Source organism: Lactuca sativa, chromosome 5 (assembly GCF_002870075.4).
Source record: "Lactuca sativa cultivar Salinas chromosome 5, Lsat_Salinas_v11, whole genome shotgun sequence".
Classification (NCBI taxonomy): domain Eukaryota; kingdom Viridiplantae; phylum Streptophyta; class Magnoliopsida; order Asterales; family Asteraceae; genus Lactuca; species Lactuca sativa.
In genome coordinates this window covers 231133048-231154108 of record NC_056627.2, presented here as the reverse complement: position 1 = coordinate 231154108, position 21061 = coordinate 231133048, and the positions used below count along the sequence as shown (strand labels likewise).

The following is a 21061-nucleotide window of genomic DNA, read 5'->3' as shown; positions in this document are numbered from 1 at the left end:
ATGAATGTGTTGGGCAGGGCCCACCATATATGACTGATAGATCTGTACCGGGCGGGGCCTGGTGTATGTATGTATGTATGTATGGTATGTGGTATTTTAGGGAACCCACTAAGCTTCGTGCTTAAGGTTTATGTTTAAAATGTTTTCAGGTACTTCTGGTTTCAAAAGGAATGTTTGGGTTTATCGTACTGCATCCCCTAGAGATTTATTGCGCATTGACTGTCTATGATTTTACTCTGATGTTTTGATAATAATTTTATTATAATTTTCTTTGGGGATAATGAATGAATGGTTTTGACTTATTTAAAATGAAATGTTTACTCGGAAATTTTAGGATGTTACACCCATCCTATGGCACCAATGCCTTGGCCATCTAGGTCATTGTGTCTGTCAGTTTTTAAATTCAAATAAATTTATTACATGTAGTCAAAACATTAACTCGACTGCATATAATTCTTGTCATCTTAGCAAGCATGTTAGATTGCCATTTTCTTCGTCTATTTCAATTGTATCTAGTGCTTTTGATATTGTTTATTCAGATATTTGGACATCCCCTATTTCAAGTGTTTTAGGAATAAACTATTATGTTTTATTTTTAAATCATTATTTTTATTTTCTTTGGGTTTATCCATTACATATCAAATCAGAAGTCATCTCTAAATGTTTACACTTTCGTGCTTATGTCAAAACCCAATTTAATACTAAATAAAATCTTTCCAATTTGATTATGGGGGCGAATTTGATAACCAGGAATTTCACGCCTTATTTGGCCAAATTGGCATTATCTTTCGTTTTTCTTACCCCAAAACATCTCAAAAATATAGTATTCCGAACGTATGATACACACAATAAATAATATGATTCGCACCCTTCTATTTCATGCTCACATACCACCCAAATATTGGGTCGAAGCTCTCCAAATGGCATCTCATCTTCTCAACCTTACACCTTTCACATCTATTCACAATGAAACTCTGTTCACTAGACTAGAAAAATAGCCTTTTATGATGCGCATTTACAACACGTATTTACGACGCGCAATGCGTGTTGTAAAATGCTCAGACGACGCGCAAATGCGCGTCAAGGAAGGCCTTGTCATAACGAGAGACGACACGCTTTTGAACGTCGTCTATAGACGACGTGCATCTATGACGCGCATTTACGACACGTATTTACAACGCTCATTTACGACAAGCAATGGGTATCAAGGAAGACCTTGTCATAAAGGAAGACGACACGCATTTGTGTGTCGTAACCTTACGACGCACATTTATGACACGCACTGTGTATCATTAAAGCCCCTGTCATAAATGAAGATGACACGCATTTGTGTGTCATAAACTTCAACAACCATTTACGATATGCATTTACGACGTGCCTTTACGATATTCATTTATGCATAATACAAAAATATGGAAACAAATATATACCAAAACAATCAATTTCATCCAATAACATCATGTCAAAAAATTGTAATACATTAATATTAAGGGGATCGAATTGTACATTGTTATTAAGAGGTTTTCTCTAACTATATAACCTAATACTACGTTGCTATTTAAGGGCACCTTCTTGTTTCATATATCATGTCAAAAAAAAATCTTCTATATTATTAGTTTACCACCTGGTATATTGGGTTGCTGTCCACCGGGCGTGGATGGCAAGTAATGACTTGAACATTAGCTGAAACAAAAAAGAGCTTTTATTAATCACATAATCAAATTTAGCTAATTGATAGAGTTGTTATATAAATATGTTATTAACTAATATTCACTAATATTAATCACATAAAAGATATAGCACCTTAGTTATGGTTAGGATTTAACATAAAAAATGATATTTTTAAATATTTAGTGCTAAAATTAAAAACAATCACCTGTTGTGTTCCATTCCATGTTCTTTAACTTCCCATTTAGCATTAGCAATTCGATCAGCATACCTGCCAAGGGGCAGTTTAGACATTTACCAATTCATATTTTCAGACTCTATACTGTTCTTCAAAATTCACTTGAACACAGTTTCACATTCCACAAGGCGATGAGCTTCTTTTGTACACTACAACAATAGCAACAAAAAGATTTTATCTTTTATATAGAAAAAATAAACTAATCTTTTAAACTTTTATAAAAATGCATGAATTATGATACTCACATTCCATCAAAAGTTGTATGAGCAATAGCAAGTTACATCATAGCTTCCACTTCTCATATACAACGACCCCTAAAGAGTCTTAGGCTCAATCTGACACCTGACAACATGGAGGTGGTATACCACATGCATTACAAGCTCATGCCCCTGGTTAAGGTGCAATCATGAAAATGTGTAATAAAACACACAAAAAAAGGTTCAACATTAGTTATATAATGATATTTTTAAAAGAATACTATATATATATATATATATACACACACACACACACATACACACACACCTTCTGAAGCTGGTAGTCTGAGGCAATATGCTTTTGCATCATTAAAATTACATCATCATCACCATCAACTTGCAGGTAGCACAACATATGAAACAATTATCTACTGATGTCTCGGGAAAATTTTGATGTCACTCTTTGTATTGAAAGAAATTTGGTCAAAGATATTTCTCTGTCAGCTATGAGCCCCTTTTCACAACCAACCTGCTGACTTGCTATTTCTATTTTTCAAATTACTTTATATATAAGGCCATGTTTATGTAGCTAATATGTTTGGTTTTTAGATATGTTTTGATGCTTTGATACTGAACAACTCTTCCTCCAAGAGCTGCATCAAGTTCAAGTGTTTTTATGGCTGCTATACTAGCATCATCCTGTAACCAATAATTCAAAAGTTCATATGGAATTGAAAAGATATAAGTCAACTCTTAGTGAATCAAAGATTTTTGGTCAACCTTGTAAAAAGACGACATGTATCTTCTTTATGTTTTCAATTGATATTTCTATTGTTTTATGTAAACCAAGAAACCAGATAAGTAAAGAAACTAATGTGATTGAACCCAAAAGTGAAAAGAAAACGGTTTTTTGAAGATAAAAGATGTTATGTGATGAAAACTCACCTCAGTTGCATCTTTACCTATCCAATAATGGATTTCATAGCGGAAGACACCACCTTTTTTTTGTAACAGTCTGTAGAATTGATGTAAATTGCAGTATTCAGTATAAACAAATAAATAGTACTCCAAGAATAAATGATTTACTAAGTCAAATAGAGTGTTCTTTTCTTGTTAGAAAACATGGCCAAAAAGCATCTTAGATGTAAACAGTAGCTTCCTTTATCCTATGATTTACTAATTACATATAATAAAATGACAATATTGTCAATACATTGAATTAAATAATAATAAAAAAATCAAAGAAGAAAATATGAAACTTTGTTTAAGATTAGAGAACACACCTTCAAAATAATATAGGAATCCCCTGTAAAAAGTTTACTATAAGAAGCCTCCAGGATAGCCACTGGCTTAGAATTCTCAATCTTCCATACCTCAATTCCTCTAATTGTCAGTGAAGATGTAAAGATTAACATTTATTAAGAAGAAAAAAACCTGCAATCTGAAAGCATGTAATCTATGTACATATTGATGAAACTCCCAATATTCAATTACTTTTGAAGAAAAATAACTATATTTGAAGTAGCATAGTAGGGAAAAATAAAATTCCTAGTTCAGATATGTTTAAGAGAAAGGATAAGCTTTTTGTCAAGCTCCTTGAAAGACTAGATCCACTTCTCTCATAGAAACAGCCATGCTTGCTGCTTTATGCTACAGTCAGTTTGGGTCTTTATCACCAAAACCTAAATATTGGGATAGAATACCTGAAATCCACATATTTTAGACTTCACAAGATGAAACTATGTTCTTGTGAATACTTTGATTATAGGTGTGCATCAAGAATATTAGTAATAAGATTGATTTACTTCATGTTGTTCCTACAGCTGAGTTAGTTTCTTTAAACAAACATAGCATTGCAACTACACATATTTCAATTGTTCTTCTACTTATGTGACTTAATGTATCTACAACATATTGTTCATCACCAAGAGAAATTGAAAGTTATAATTTTGTATCTACATAACGGAATTTATGTAGTTTGTATGAAAATGGAGAATTCTGGAAAAGCTTTCGAAAATTTTAGGACATATTAAAAGTTTGTGTCAATCGAGGTGAACATGATCACATAAATGAATAACAAACATACGATATTGAAATTGAGACGAAACCAACGCAAATTATAATAAATGGCACGTATATATTACACAAATTCTTGGAACATATCATGAAAATGAAAAACTAACCCAATGCAAAAGCAAAATCGGAAAATGCACAAATATATTCGGATGAATTACTACATTACCGATTACCCTGAACGTGTGAATCCAATCTAAACGTGCAAAATCTGTATAAAACATGAATTGGCTTCTACAAACGCGAGAAACGGAGCAAAATTGAAGATGAGAGAGAGGATTCGGAGTCTAGAGAGAAAATTTCTGAGAAAGCGAGAAAAATGCGGCGTTGAAGGAAATGGTGAATCGCAATGTGTGCTTGGCACCAATGGAAGCTCGAAAAGTACCCATACAAACACACACCACACACACGGAGAAAGAACCGTTGGGTTTTTCATTTTCATTATTAATAAAATTAACACATAAATATTTTACCAATTTATGGATATGTAAATCGATATAAAAATCTAGAAAAAATTTCATATTGCAGTTTGAGTATAGTTTATGTAGCTAAAATGAGCAAACATTACATACATACCCATGAATGCACGATGCATAAATCATGTGCCATGTATGTCACTGCTGAATACGCTTCTGTAACCAACTAGTCCCCTAAAGCCTCAAATTAACAAAAAACGTAAGCAACTTCTTTTTATCACTTTTTTGAAAAAAAACATTTTGATAAAATGACGAAACTGACCTTGAAGGACAAGTTAATGTCATTCTAGTCCTACCAAAGTTTCCAGCAACAGGGGCCATGTCAGTAACCTCAGCTTGCCTGTGAGAAATCGCTTCCATCACCATTCCCATATGCTCTTCATTCACCTTAAATTTATAACAATTGTATAAAAAATCCATATCATTAAAATACAAATACAAATAGTAAATCAGTGTTTTTTTTTACCTCAATGGTTACTTCTTCAATTGGCTCTAGCTTCACACCTTTCTCAATCTTGTACCTAACATATTATACAAATAATAATCATTATGAACCGTAAAAGTTCATATAAGAAGTTTAAGATAGAGAAAACTTACATAACTCTTGGAGGGGATACAGAAAGCTCAAAATTTTCACGCCTCATATTCTCAAGCAAGATGCCTACAAAGTGAAGGAAGTTAGCATATATAATAATTCTTTGGTGATTTTTTAAAGAATATGATGAATTAAAGAGTATATGATATGACCTAATTGAAGTTCTCCTCTTCCTTGAACCTCATATGATTATGCTAAACTAAGGATTACATTTATGGCTAAGTTTGTTTCTGCTTCAGCCAATAGTCTATCACCAAGATGATGAGGTGTATACAAAGTACAAACATTGGATTACTTGAAAAGTTAGAGCAAACTACAAGAAGAAGAAGAAGAAGACAAGTTATTTTTCTCTTACTTGAGAACCATCAAGTCCAGCTAAAGGAGAATCATTCACACTATCTTCTTCCCCTCTTGCTGTTACGCAGGACACCAAACACCCACTCAATATGCCGCTTCTCACTTTCTTCATTCTGACAACAGCTGTGTCGTTTGAGATTCCCTATCACCGGAAAAAGCCTAACAGGAAGTCGGAGATCACTGACTCCTTTCCAACCTCCGACAGTCCTCTTCCTCCTCTACATCATTTCCCTGTCGAGTGTTACATAAACAAAGGAAAACAAGGCAGAAGAGTCGCTATCGCCAGGCAATCATTACCACCCACCACCTCGTTGCCGCCGCTGCTATGATTGGTTGTCCCCTCCATCACTGGTGCCAATCTTCCCTGCCCTCTGTCGTCTATTATCCTTATTGACCATTTCCAGAAAAGAAAAGAGAAAGGCAGCAAGCTGCTATCGTAGCTCCACTCATCGACCACCACTGCAGTTGTTGAGAATCTCCGGTCACCACCACCAGCTGCTTCTCTGATTTCATTTCGATCGTTGCTCCCTATCAGTGCTTCTTGACCCATTGTTTCTAATCGTGTTTTGAACCCCCTCCCTGCCGGGGAAAGTTCTTGAAAAAGCCCTAGCTATTACAAAGAGGGAAACTAAAGCGGAGGATGAAAAAAAAGGAAGGCGGGGTTTTTAAGTTTTTGGGATTTCATTTACCCGGATGAACGCGCACGTTATATTAAAATTTATAAAACGACAGTCTTAGACGACACACATTTTATTATAGGTGCCCTCCGTGTTTTTATTTTTTTTGTTTAGACACTAATTTCAGGGCACACAAAAATATGTGTCCTTAATCCTTTAAATTTTGCGAAATTGACATTATATTTTAGGGCACGCACAAATGCACGTCCTCTATTCGCGAGTTTTTCATTGTTTGCGCGTCATTAAAGGGCTGTTTTCTAGTAGTGGTACTCTTTCATAAAACTCCTTATTACCACCTTCACGTGTTCGGATGCATTTTTTATCCATACATCACACTTCCTCATAAACTTGCCCCTCGCTCCACCCCATGTGTGTTTCTCGGTTATCTTACTAATCACTGGGGATATCGATGTCTTGATCTTGCTATGCGGAAGATCATAATTTCTCTCCGGTAACCGATACAACTTCGGTTACCGACTCTCCACCATCCCCTTCATCCCCTACCACTCATTCCACTCTGGCACCTCCTTATACTCACCTCATGATCACACTTGCCAAACATGATATCTCCAAGCCTATCTCTCATCTCAATCTCCATACCACTACCGAGTCTCTAATTTCTAAATCCCATCTCCATGCCCTTTGTGACCCTAATTGGACCATTTCCATGTACGATGAATTTGATGCTCTTATTTCTAGCAAAACCTAGAAACTTGTCCCAAGGCCTCAAGGAGCCAATATTGTGCGTTCTATGTGGTTATTTAAAAATAAATACAGGGCACATGGATCATTAGATAGGTATAAATCATGATTTCTTGCAAATGGGAAAAGTTAGAGACCCTATATCGATTGTGATGAGACTTTCAGTCATGTTGTTAAACCGGCCACTATACGCTCAGTCTTGAGCATTGCCATATCCCGCTAGTGGCCCATCCCTCAGCTGGATGTCAAGAATGCATTATTACATGGCCAACTTCATGAGACTATTTACATGCATCAATAAGGCTTCCAACATCTAGATCATCCCGAATATGTTTTCCTCCTACATAAATCCCTATATGGACTGAAGCAAGCCCCTCGATCTTGATTTCATAGGTTCACCAAGTTTATCACCTGGATCAGATTCATTCACAGCAAATCATACTCCTCCTTATTCACATACCAGAACGACTCTCTCACTACCTTTCTTCTTCTATATGTTCACGATATCATCCTTATAGCTTCCTCGGCTGCCTTGATTTCTCGCATCATGTCTCTACTCTCCATCGAGTTTTCCATTACGAAACTCGGAGATTTTTCATATTTTCTAGGGATTTCGGCTACAAAGTATCATTCAAAGTTATTTCTATCTCAATGCAAATACGCGTTGGCATTTCTTGACTGAGCTCACATGTCTTAATGTAATCCATGTGGCACCCCTACTGACACCCAGTCAAAGTTCGATCATAATGGTACTCCAGTTCATGACTCGACCCTATAACGTAGTCTTGCAGGTGGACTCCAGTACTTCAATTTCACTCGCCCAGATATTACTTTTGTTGTTAAATAGATTTGTCTTTACATGAATGATCCTCGTGAGCAATACTTTCATGCGCTCAAACGCATCTTACGATATATTTGGGGTACTTTATACCATGGCCTTCATATTCATCCCTCCTTTACTATGAGTCTCACCACCTACTTCGATGTAGATTGGGGGGATGCCCTGCTTCATATCGTTCCACTAATAGCTATTGCGTTTATCTCAGTGGCAACTTGATATCATGGTCTTCCAAACGTCAAGCTATCGTATCTCGCTCGAGCGTGGAAGCGGAATATAGGGGTGTCGCTAATGTCGTTGCCGAAACATCTTAGCACCGCAACCTTCTTCGGGAACTCCACTGCCCACTAACCAAAGCTATCATCGTATGTTGTGATAATGTCAGCACAATCTACTTATCGACCAATCCCGTCCAATACCAACGGGCTAAACATATCAAGATAAATATACATTTTGTACGGGATAAATTCGCCACTGACAAGTTTGGTTTTTACATGTCCCTTCTAGTCATCAGTACGCAGACATCTTCATGAAGGGCCTCTCGACTTCACTCTTCATGGATTTTTAGTCCAACTTGAGTTTTCTCACTCGTGCTCCTGCTCAAACTACAAGGGTGTATTAGTGTATATTATATAATGTATTTAGCCCAGTGTATAGATAGCCCATATATATTGTATTTGTTGTAAGCCCATTAGGTTACACTCCTTGTATTCATGTGTGTATATATATATATATATATATATATATATATATATATATATATATATATATATATATATATATATATATATTTGATTACAAAATCAAATATCAATTACGAGAAATTAATCTAAATCTAATATTAATGGGATCATGTCTCTCTGGAGACATATATGGTAACTACTAGTAGATTAGTTTGTTGTTTAAATTTTTTTGAAAAAAAAAACTTGATCAATAAAAAAGAAAATTGTTCCTACACAACAATTTTATTTTTCTTTACACAACAATTTAAAAAAAAAGTAATTTGAATGAACTCCTATATACCTACGAGCCTTTATTGAAACATCGAACATCATAAGGACCATGTCTTCAGTTTGACTTACTCCTTCATTGACCATGCCTACACTCAACTATTTTCCATCAAAACCAAACCGCTAAGGCTAGATGGAGTGATGCCAAGTCTGCCACAGTCCATGTTAGTGCCACATCCAATTTGCCACACTGCATCAAAAACTTGTCATTAACATGGCATAGGTTGACACACTTGCCATGCTATAGTTTTAATTAATATATATTAAAAATAATCAATTTAACAAAATTAATTTAAAACTAAAATTTCATTAAACTTCAACGAAAATTACAACAAAAACTTAAAATTTAAAAATAAAAACATGGAAATTAAAATTAAAAAACCTAGATAGACCTAAGGGACATCTTCATTGGAAAATTACCCATTCAAATCATCAACATGTTCTGTATTAAGATCAATGTGGTTGACGGTTCGAATATGTTCCGTCAAGTCCTTACAAAGAACATGATGCATGCCAACATCATGAATTATTGCCCTCCTCGCCTCCTACCTCAAAAGTTTGTGTCAATGGAATGATCTCGTTTGCATTATATTCATATATTACATTTCCTTTGTCTTCGAAAATCATATTATGCAATATGATACAAGTATAAGTCGCCTCACTCATTTTCTTCTCCTCCAAATAAGGTGAGGGATATTTAAGAATATGACAACATTCTTTCAAAGCACCAAACGCTCCTTCAACATCCTTTCTCGCCTTCTCTTGAGCTCTCTTAAACTTCAACCTTTTGCAATCATTTAGACAAGACAATGACTTCACAAAACAAGCACGCTCCGGATATATCCCGTCCACAAGATAATATGTGTTCCTATACGACGTTCCAGAAACTTTAAAGGAAGAATCTGGTGCAATCCCGTTATACATGTCGACGAATAATGGAAACATGTTAAGAACATTAATGTCATTGAGGGGTCCAACAGAACCAAAGAATGCATGCCATATCCACAAATCATGTGAGGCCACCGTTTCAAGTATGGTGGTTGGATAAGCATCATCGCCTCGGATGTATTGGTCTTTATGGGCATTCAGACAACTACCCCATTCCTTGTGGAGGCAATTTAGGCTTCCTAATATTCAAGGGAAGCCATGCACATTTGAATGATGAACATACAACTTTGGACGTCACTACAAGTAGATTTGCGCATATATCGTGGACCATATAATTTCATGACCTACTTACAAAACTTGTGAAGGCTTTCTTATGCAGTACATTCGGACATCCTAAGACTCTCATCTAATGCATCATGGGAAGTGACATATGTTATTTGACGAAGTGCAGCAGTGTATTTGTAATGGAGTTAAACCAACTGTACCTCTAGCATGTGAACATTGTTGAAAATATGGATATGTTTATGTGACATCGTTGACGATACACAAAAATAGAGTTCTATGCATATAGAACCGTCGACAAAAATAATATCATTGAAACGTGGTGTTTTCGGCAAAGTAATCATGCATGAATCATTCATTAGCCGTCTCATGATGTCTTTGTATGTACCTTCTTTTTCTCGAGCACACATTATCCGTATTTTGTTGTCGTGGTTCTTCGATCTTTTGTTTACCTCTATGGTCGTTTCAAGCAACGCATCAAACAATGCCTGATGAAGACGATGGAGATGACATTTGTAGAGAGAATGTTTGAAAAGTAGAAGAAGGTTTTGATGTGGTAAATAAATAAATTAGGTTGTATTTATAGGAGTTTTAGAAAAACATTTAAATCAAATATAGCGATTGCCCCTCCCATTGTTTCACATTTACTCGGTCAAACTCAACATCTTTCCACCGAATTGTCGAGCAGAGCTCGGCATGCCGAGTCCTAGGCCCGGTGTTCGCCGAGGTTGCCGAGTGGGTTCAGGTCCGTCCCAGAGGGTGGGCGATAGGGGCGACCGTCCAGAACCCATCTTTTAAAGAGGCCCAAATTTTTTATGGAAATTTTTATATTTAAAAGATAGTACAAATAATTTTCTTACAATTATTGAGTTATTATAAAAAACTTGATGAAATTTATGTATTTTAAGGGCCTACTTTTTGCTCTCGCCCTGGGCCTATAATATGTTTGGAACGGTCGTGGTGGGTTGCCAAGCCTACTCCCACGAGCCTAAAGACAATGTTTTATACCATTTCATTTCAATAAACGTAACAATAAACTCTTATATCTTATATGTGTAATGAAAGGCAACACGTACTTGTTTTATAAAACAAATCATTTCATGTTATTATCAATCCTATTCCATAATATAATATATGAGTTCTGATTTCACACCTATATGGTTGAACATACAATGTTTGTTCATAGGGGTGTAAACGAGCCGAGTCGAGCCGAATACTACCAAGCTCGAAGTTCGGCTCGACTAAAATATTCGAGCTCAAAACTCGACTCGAGCCTTGATTTTAAGCTCGAGCTCGGACTCGTGAAATACTCGACAGTCTTGAGCTCTGCTCGACTCGGTTCGACTAATGTTTTAAACAAAATGAAAATCACTAAATTCAATAATAAATATTAAACATTCCACATGTAAATGTCCAAACTACCAAAAAAACCACTATTAATCACCGAATATCAATATAACATCAACCATATATGTCATAAATGAATAATTATAAAGAAATGACATATATCTTATAAATGAACAATTATAAAGAAATGACATATATGTAAATTACACTAAGCTCGACTAAGCTCGCGAGTTTTACGAGCTGAGTATTTTTGTACTCGAGCTCGGCTCGATAAGGTACTCAAGTAGCTCGAGCTCGAGCTCGGCTCGATTAAGGTTGAGTCGATTTCGAGTATTTTCCGAATCGGTCTCGAGTTTTTCGCGAGTTGGCTTATCTCACTTACACCCGTATTTGTTGATATGATGTACTTGTATATAACAACTAACAAACAAACAAGATCAAAAACGATTTATTTCCCACAGGCTACAAGTGTTGTGGAACAACACCAAGGAGCACCTTTTGAGGTTATTGAAACTCCTTATCATTGGTTCTAACGTTTTGTACAAGACGATTACCGCAATGTATAGAATATGATTAATGTTATAAAATGACACCTAATTGTATTCCGTTTCTTTTTATGTTACTACTCTTTTAGTTGTATTTAATAGAAGCTATTTTTTTGTTTTCACTTTTGCATTTCAATACAGTAATTATGTTTTATCGGATGTCACACTGTACAATTATATTATCTACTATAATAAATGAAGGTTTTTTTTGCCACATGTCATCTTCTTATTCATTTGGACACATGACATTTTGTAAAAATTTTAAATTAATTATTTTTCCACTTGTCATTTTATTGTATTTTTCATTTTATTAAATTTAAATTCAACATTTAATGTGTAAGTTAATATATATGTAAAGTATTTATTAGAAAGAGTTTATATATGTAATGTATTCAATACATTAAAGTCTCATTAATTTTAATAATTTATTTTTTTTTCATTTTTCTTATAAATTCAAAATTTTCAAATTGTTAAAATTTTATATATATATTTTTTAAATAAACCCATGTAATACATGGGTTTCACACCTAATATTGAATACAACAATAGATATCATGTAAAATTTAATATCAAATTAACGCGTTGAAATCTAGCTATTATATAGTAAGAGACCAAGTTGTGACTTAAATAAGAAACTTATAACATTCACCATATATATAAAATGCATTTAAATCACGTAATCCTATTATATCGGATGTCATAATAGAATGTCAACTTCATGCGATATAAATCTAAACGAATAAATTATATATATTGAATATAACAATAGGTATAATGTAAAACTCAATATCAAATTAACGTGTTGAAAACTACCTAATATAGTAAGGAGAGGCCAAATTGTGACTTAAATAACAAACTTATGACATTCACCCTATATAAAATAATATAAAAATCCTGATTAAAACCTATATGACTTACACATGAAAAAAGTAAAAACTATTTTCTAGTTGAAAACCAAACTAGTAACATTACATTTAAACCACTAAACACAAATTGAGGGAAATCAAGTCAAATTGCCTAACATTATATATACATTTCACAAAGATTCAAATACCTACATGGCTACATCTAATCTGTTTGTTATACCAGTATATAACCGATGGACCAATTAACATGAAAAAACCATAGATTTTTCCTACCCAAATCAACAATCAAGAAATCGAAATAAGACTAACACCATTCTTCATCATGTTCTTGAACTCAAGAAAATTGATCATACCATCTCCATCAATATCAACTTTGCTTATCATTTTCTTGCAATCTTCCAATTTCTTCCCTTCTTTAAATCCCAGCGAATCCAAAACCAATCCCAATTCCTCAACACTTATGAGCCCATTTTTATCCCCATCAAACACATCAAAAGCTTCTCTCAAATCACCATCTTCATGATCACCATCATCAACTTTATCCCCTTCTTCGTCTTCACGACTCATCATGGACTCGAAAAGCTGACAGAACTCATCGAAATCGATCAATCCATCGCCATTAACATCAACCCTTTGAACCATTTCCAACACGTCCTTTTCATTTGTTGAGATCCCGATGTTCTTGAGTGAATCACTCAACTCTTGTTTTGTGATGAACCCATCTTTGTTCTTGTCGAAAGTCGCGAAAACGCTCTTCAATTCTGCTTTTCTTTCCCTCGAATCAGGACCAAAACTCACCTTTTTCTCCATCACCATCTTGATGTTCTTGGTTTTCTGTTGTTCGACGTTTTGATTCTTGACTGAATCTTGAGTGGAGGGCGATTGAAGTTGAACTAAAGATGCGATTTTCTTTGTGGGTATTCTTAAAAGAGTCGAAACGAGGCCAATTATGAAAAGAAAGACGAGAAAAACTGTGGTTAAAATAGCCATTGAAGAAGAAGAAGAAGCTTCAATGAAATAGAGAAGAAACAGCGTTGTGTTTGTGTGTGTTGATGTGTGTTTTTGGATGAAGGGATGGAGAGAAAAAGGAGTGTGTTCACGCGTTATTTGGTGCCTTTTCCTTTCTTAATTATTAATTTTGGAATAATAAATTTTCAAGTAATGGAATATCCACAAAACGCGTAAACTGAAATAACTGGAAAATGACAAAATATTTCTTTCCATAATAAAATAAATCAAGTGACAAACAACAAAAGATATCTAAATTATAATGAGACTTTATTTGATACCTCACATTTTAATTATAAATTTAGTTTATTTTTTAAGTTTTTTAATTTGTAGTTTTTGACAAATCAAAAAATAACTTAAACTTTTTTTTAAAGTTGTTTAAACTAATTTTTTCATTAGTTTCTTTTTTTAAATTTTAAATATATTCTTGATTAATTATAAAATACATATTTTTTAGATATAATTTTATGATGCTTTTTGTTATTTAACTAATTTTTACCAAAAATCATTTTTTATCAACTAGTTTAAGAGGACTATTAATTAATCTTTTCAGTAGTACACTATACACTCAAATATAATTTTAGTTTTCTTCAAAATGTTGTGTGAATAATCTACGACTTATTATAGATATTTTAGAATAATCCCTTAAATAAAAAGTATGTCTCATTTTATTGAAACAATATAAAACAATTAATATTCCATATTCTTTGGGGAAAAATCAATATTTCTGGTTTTATTACGTGTCAGTTGTTGGGAGCATGCGCACACCCATAAACGCGTTGTTGTTTTAATGATGGTGACATTATCGTCGGATCCAAAGTTACATCTAACTTTTAATATTTATATAAAGATATAAAGTAGAGAATATAATATATAAGTGGCGTGAAAAAAAAATATTAAATCAGAAATGAACTTTTATTTAGAACGCCGAAACCGTCTTCTTATGGTTTCTAGCTCAACGATATTAAGTATCATTTTCTCTGTTTAAAGTCGATGGTCCAAGTCTCGTCTAATACATAAGGAAAAATTAGGATTGTTTATGAGTAAATAAAAGGGAAAATGACTCTTGAAGATAATTAACTTTTGTGTTTGCACTCATTTGGTCCTTTTTTTTTGTATTTAATATATCATTGAACTTGTTGTTTGTGTTCACCATAACTCTTTTGACCGACTTTTGACCTGTGATAGCCGGTCAAAGGGTTATGGTGAACATAAACAACAAGTTCGATAGTATATTGAGTACAAGAAAAGGGAAATGAACCAAATGAGAACAAATTCAACAGTTGGTTACCCTCCTGAGTCATTTTCCCCGAAAAGTTAAATGAAATTAAAGTTGCAAAATTATCAAAGACTACAACCTTCTTTGGCTATAACGTATTATGTATATGAAGAGCGTTTCAGAAGGGTAACTTCGTTAAAACATGGTCTATGCTATGCTTACTGTGGTTAGCTGTCAACACCTCTCTTCAAAAGGATATGATTGTGTATGAGAGGTATATTTATCAGCATAAACGTTTACCTCAAGGTATATTATGGTGATGTGTCTGCAAAAGCAGCATGATATTGTACATATTGATGTTGTATCTCATCCAATGAATTCGATCTTAAAGCTAAGTAAACTAAAAAATCACAGCACTTGTGATTCTACTCGTTTGTAGACTTGTCTAAAATCCATGATATGTTAATCATTCAATTGGAAATGTAAATGTAGTCATGAAATGTGTTTGCTTAGTCAAGATTCCCCTAATAAATATTCAAGTGCATTACGAAATTGTACATGTATGAATAGTGTTCTTTCATGGGTTATGTTTTGAAGAGAAGCAAAAATAAATCTCATAAAGTCATTAATATCAGTAGGAGATGACGTGGGATTTGCTGTAAATGAGTAAATAGAAAATGACACAGGAGAGTAAACAACTGTTGAGTTTGTTCTCATTTGGTCCTTTTCCTTTTTTGTACTCAATATACCATTGAACTTGTTGTTTGTGTTCACCATAACCCTTTGACCGGCTATCACAGGTCAAAAGCCAGTCAAAAGGGTTATGGTGAACACAAACAACAAGTTTGATGGTATACTGAATACAAAAAAAAAAAAAAAAAAAAAGGGGACCAAATGAGTACAAACGCAAAAGTTAATTACCCTCAAGAGTCATTTCCCCTAAATAAAATTAGTCGTTCTAAAAAAGCAGAATTGCAAAATTGGTTCTTATGGTTTCACATGTTTTTTGGATTTAATCTAACAACTTTCAAACTTGCAGATCACATCTAAAAAACCAGGTTTCGTTGTGGCTTTGATCCCTCCTCAACTTAAAAAATACCATTTTTCCATTATGATAATTTTTAGACAATACTGCAAAAATAGTCCCTATGGTTTGTATTTTTTTCGAGATTCGATTCAAACCTTGTGAGTTTCATAGAAACGATTCTTTTCATTATACTTCTTTGTAGATTTGGTTCATTATAAAATTGAAATGACTAAAATGCCCATGTAATATTTTTTTCTCTACTTTTTTTTTCTATTTAATTTAAAGTGCTATTAATTACATATATTTTCTATTTAATTTTAAATTTTATTCATTAAATATATGAAACCTACATGCCTCTCAGTCCATGTTAAAAGAATTGGCAACCACTAGTACTCTCCACCAGTCCCTGATAAATACCACAGTTTACCAGATAAATTATTGGAACTCACATCAAACTTCTTGAGATTGTTCAAACAAGGATTCAGGCAACTTGCCAATGGAATTATTGAACCCCGGCATCAAAGTCTTCCGGTTGCTCAAATTCAAAAGGGTAGCTATCGGAAACACGCCGAAGAAAATATTCCAAGAGATCAAAAAGTTGAAGAAAATAACATGATTTCAAGCTCTCAAGAACGTACCATATTTGTTGTTATCGGAAACATCAAACCATAGGAGCTCACCACAACCGTCTGAAAGTATCCATGTGTAACGTCCCAAAAGTTAAAACAAAAAAATTATATTTTTATAATAATAAACCATCATCCAAAACATGTTCATAAAACCATAAAAGATGATGAGATTAAAACTTAATCTTGAAGATCGATTAGATCTTAAACAGGCAAATAAATATTAAACAGCAAGAACACGAAAATAAAGAACAAGTCAAGAATGAATCAAACGAGTCGAATGATTAAACTTAAACCCTCAGAAGAGCTCGATCAAGAACATCAACTGTAGAGGGTTGGAAGGTTTACAAGGAACGATAAAGAAAACCAAAGCTATCGTAATTCTCTCTATTGTATTCTCGATCGTTAACCTAATTATGCATGCAAGCATATATTTATATAAAAAACCTAACAGGCTCTCGGTTGGACAGGCCCAAACCGGAGTACAAAATAAACGGACTAACAGTCGAGCCCAATGACGCAATCTTCAAACGAATCTTTAACCCAACAATCTCCCCCTTTGCGTCAATTGGAGCGAGATTTTCACTTGTTACTTGGGCCAGCAGCGGTGGCAGGTACTTTCTTCTTCACAGTATTAAACAGACGCGAGATAAGAGCCAGTATCGTCTGTCTAAACCTGATGTACCATTGGATCATATCGTTGAAGTATTTAACATCATCCGCTGCATTCTCTTTACACCTTCGGATGATCGACAACACGTGCTCTAGACAAGCAGTGGTGTAAAGATGTTTGTCAGCTAAAGCAAAGAGACATTTCTGTCCTTCTGCTCTAGTGAACATGACCGAATTGCGTCTCGGGTCAATCTTGCCCATTTTCATTTGATTGAGATCACTGGCCGATCCCACATGAGCTATCTTCGGTTTCTTCTTGAAGACAGTGGCTACCTCCTGATCCATTAGGGCTACCTCCATGATGTAACAGACTAACATCCTTTTGAGATGGTCTATAATCGGACCATATTCAGCTTCATTCGTCAAGAGGATGTTATGCAAGATGATCCAATCATGAGGATTTAGGTTCGGTAGATCTGCCAGGGATATAAGATGTTCAGTTCTTGCAGACCCTCGAATCACCTTGAACCGAACATTGATGAATCTTCCTTCGGTATAAGGCTTCAATACCCGAACATTCACTATCTTCTGGGCGCTCCATGTTAGATACTGAGGACGAGCAGCCTTCAGATAGAATTCGATCAGCTCCCTATCAACCTCAGGGTTCGGATGAGGGACTTCAAAAATATTGGAGAAGGCGTGGAAGATAAACGCCTTTTGAGTCAACGGCATGTCGAACTGCGAATCGACAGAATTATAGCAATCGAAGGAGATCACCGGCTCGAGCCATAGGATGCTAGGAGTATCTATGGCCTCCTTAATCATTCGCTCCTGAGTCCAGGCAGGGAAGAGAGTCTTCCTGCTCTCAAGGAGATCGTGGGCTTCTTTCTTCTTGCGTTCGGCTTCTTCAGCCTCTCGCGCCACACAATTGATATCATCATCAACATTGCGACTGTTTTTACGTTTCAACATGTCCGCAATGGTTTCTTTATCTTCATCTTCATCTTCTTCCTCAGCTATGTTCTTCCCTTTATCCTTCACACCCGAACCCGAAGTTTGACCAGTCGGAGGTGGTTCGGTTGTGTGAGTAGCTTTGGAGGAAGTAGGTGGTTTCGATCCGGACTTCACTTCTCCCCCTTTTTTCGGAATGGACACGAAACTAGGTAAGCCTTCGATTTTACTGAGGAGGTCCATGGCGGGAGCAAGTTTTTCAGCAAGGGTTCGCCTCACCGAATGATTGAGAATCGGATCGTGTGCTTCTAGGATGTTAGATAGGGCAGCGTATACATCCGAAACACATGTTTTTATGACCTCCCTTTCGGATCGAAGAGCTTCAAGCTGTTGTTGTGAGTTTGAAAGCTGAGTGCTCTTGACCTTGAGGGCGGTGGTTTTGCTTGCCAGAACGTCCATTAATGAGTTTTCAGCTGCGAGATCCTCTTGAAGCTTAGCGAGGCGCTCATCAATGGAGGCACGAAGGGCCGAGTTGTCATCGCTAATGGATTGGCGAAGGTTAGCGAATGACTGTAACTCCGTTGAGACGAACTTTGCCAATTGCTGAACGATTGGTTCCAAAGTTGTCTTGGTGGCATCAGCGCTCTCCTGTAAGGACTTCAACAGGGAAGAGGCGTCTGAGAATAGTTTATCGACTTTTGCGGTCGCTGCTTCACATGCTTTTGTAGAGGCGTCTATGGCGGCTGTGGCTGAAGCTATAGAATCATGCTGAGCCCTGGAGAAGGCATCAACAATCTTCTGAAGAGCGGCTTCAGAGAGAGAGGACTGGTTTTTGGAAGAAGAAGCAAGAAGTAAGTCAACCTTCTCGTTTAGCTCCTTAAGATGCTTCTTTGTCACTGGAGCATCGTCCTCTTCGTCACTTTGAACCTGAAACGGACTAAAGTAGACCGAATCGAAGGTCATGTTTTCACCGCCAAGAAACGGGTTATCTCCATCAGAGGCATGATCTGGAGATGGTGGGGGTGGTGAAGCTGGGGGTGTGATGGTTTTTGTAGGTTCAGGTTGAGTGTTGGTTGGGGTAGTTTTGGGTGGTGGTTGAGTGTGGGTAGGTTCGGTTGTATGCTGGGTTTAGGTTTGTGGTGGTTCGGTACGGGTGGTGTTTCGGTTACAGGTGGTGTTTCGGTTACAGTTGTGAAAATGGGTGGTGGTATAGGGAAAGATGTTGGAGGGATAGTGGTAGTGGAGTTTATGGTGGGAATGGAAGTAGGGATTGTTTGAGTGGGTGAAGGAATGGGTGAATTATGGATTTCCATGTCTGGGGTAGGAGATCGGGGTGGGGTGTTGCCTCTTGGAGGGGTTTCGCCTCGTTGAGAGCCGTCCAAATCCAAACTCTCGCCTTCTGAGTCACTCGAAGAGGAAGGGATGAGAAGCTTTCGCCTCGGTTGAGTCTTCCTTCTCTTCGGCTGCGGTGACTAGGCAGGTTTTGTTTGTTTCCTCTTCTTAGGAGAAGGACCTTTAGGAGCTTTGGTCACTTGCTTCCCTTTTTCCGCCTTTTTGCCCCTGTTAACCGGTTTGTCAGCATCATGGATGGACTTTAGCATTTCCGGTGTAAGTTGCCTAGGTCCAGTCGCTTTGAACTCCTTAATCGTCCGGATGAGCCTGCTGTCAGAGGGAACATTGCCATACATTGTCTCCGGAATAGAGCCAATGAACGAAAACTTGGATGCATCGGAGACGATGATCTTCGTGGTATGAGAAGTACCAACCGAGGACATCGATGCACCATCAGCAGTGGGAATATCCAACTTATCCATCGCCCATTTGGTGATAAGAATCCAGAACCGGGCAAACGACACCTCAGAATGTCGTGATGAAGAAGAAAGGCTCTGGATGAGCTGTTGCCAGAGGACCAACCCAAAGTCTAGGTTGACTCCGTTGTAAATTGCATACATAATCGACAGGAACAGTCGACTTGAACCATCGGATCATGAGCTCCTTTCAGATAAGCCCTTGAAGAGGACTGTAAACATGCCGTTCCACTGTGGCGGCAAGCAGGATTTCTTGAACTTCGCAACGGAGGTGAGCACCTCCGTGTACCCCATGTTGTAGAACATGTTGTAAAGATACCCAACCGTAATCGTCTCCGGATTAATTCTCGATGGGTCAGTAGCCAAACCTAGCAAAGTACCAAATCGTTGTCGAGAAATGGAGGTCTTGTGATCAGCAACCTCGAAGAAGACCCGCTCAACTGCTTTGTCGTAATAGGCAGTCGCATACACTTGCAAGAGAATCTCCATGGGCATAGACTCAATTCTGGAGAGAGCAGGAGCGATTTGGGAGTACTTCAGGCACTTGATGATCGGCGACATATAAGAGTCGTACGCCAGAGGGTTTAGATCGATCACCAAGCATTGTTGTGGACGAATAGGAAGGATGTGTGAGGTAGCATGGACTGAGGATGATTCTTCCATTGTTGAAGGTAGGAAGAAGAAGATGAACAGGAAAGCTTTAGGGAAATTTTTGCTCTCTTGGAAATCCGGATGCAGTAAAGAGGTAAATGGGAGTGGAGACTGCCTTTTATAGTGATTGTAAGGAGAGAGAAAAATCTGTTCAAATCTTCTATGGAAATACGAAAAGGTTTCCCGGAATGACAGATGCGTGACAGTTAAGGCATGCGATGATCACGTAGGAGAGAGAGTGTTAGATTCCTAGGAACACGCCGCCCAACAAGCGCCGTTTCAGAACAGACCGTTTCAAATCCTCACGCGCCTTTAAGTGCCAGAGAGGAATCGCTTGAAATTCGCACACGCGTCCATTATGTCAGTAAAAGAGTGGGCGTTTCAAATTCACACGCGCCCC

At 36.5% G+C, this 21061-nt stretch overlaps 2 protein-coding genes and 1 long non-coding RNA gene across 3 annotated transcripts; all 3 read right to left on the bottom strand.

Annotated features, from left to right (window-relative positions):
- Nucleotides 1-5107: 5107 nt before the first annotated feature.
- LOC111881808 (uncharacterized) lies at nt 5108-5503 on the bottom strand. The gene is made up of 3 exons (XR_002846945.3): nt 5400-5503; nt 5250-5313; nt 5108-5173 (listed from the first exon to the last, which is right to left on the bottom strand). It is a non-coding gene; the product is annotated as an uncharacterized LOC111881808 (long non-coding RNA).
- Nucleotides 5504-9350: 3847 nt separating this feature from the next.
- On the bottom strand, nt 9351-10411 carry LOC111881825 (uncharacterized). The gene is made up of 2 exons (XM_023878215.1): nt 10390-10411; nt 9351-9958 (listed from the first exon to the last, which is right to left on the bottom strand). The coding sequence occupies exons 1-2, from the start codon at nt 10409-10411 to the stop codon at nt 9351-9353; spliced, it is 630 nt and encodes a 209-aa protein (XP_023733983.1).
- Nucleotides 10412-12769: 2358 nt separating this feature from the next.
- Nucleotides 12770-13859, bottom strand: LOC111881845 (calmodulin-like protein 3). Its single transcript, XM_023878235.3, has one exon. The coding sequence runs from the start codon at nt 13747-13749 to the stop codon at nt 13045-13047; it is 705 nt and encodes a 234-aa protein (XP_023734003.1). The 5' UTR covers nt 13750-13859; the 3' UTR covers nt 12770-13044.
- Between the last annotated feature and the right edge of the window lie 7202 nt (nt 13860-21061).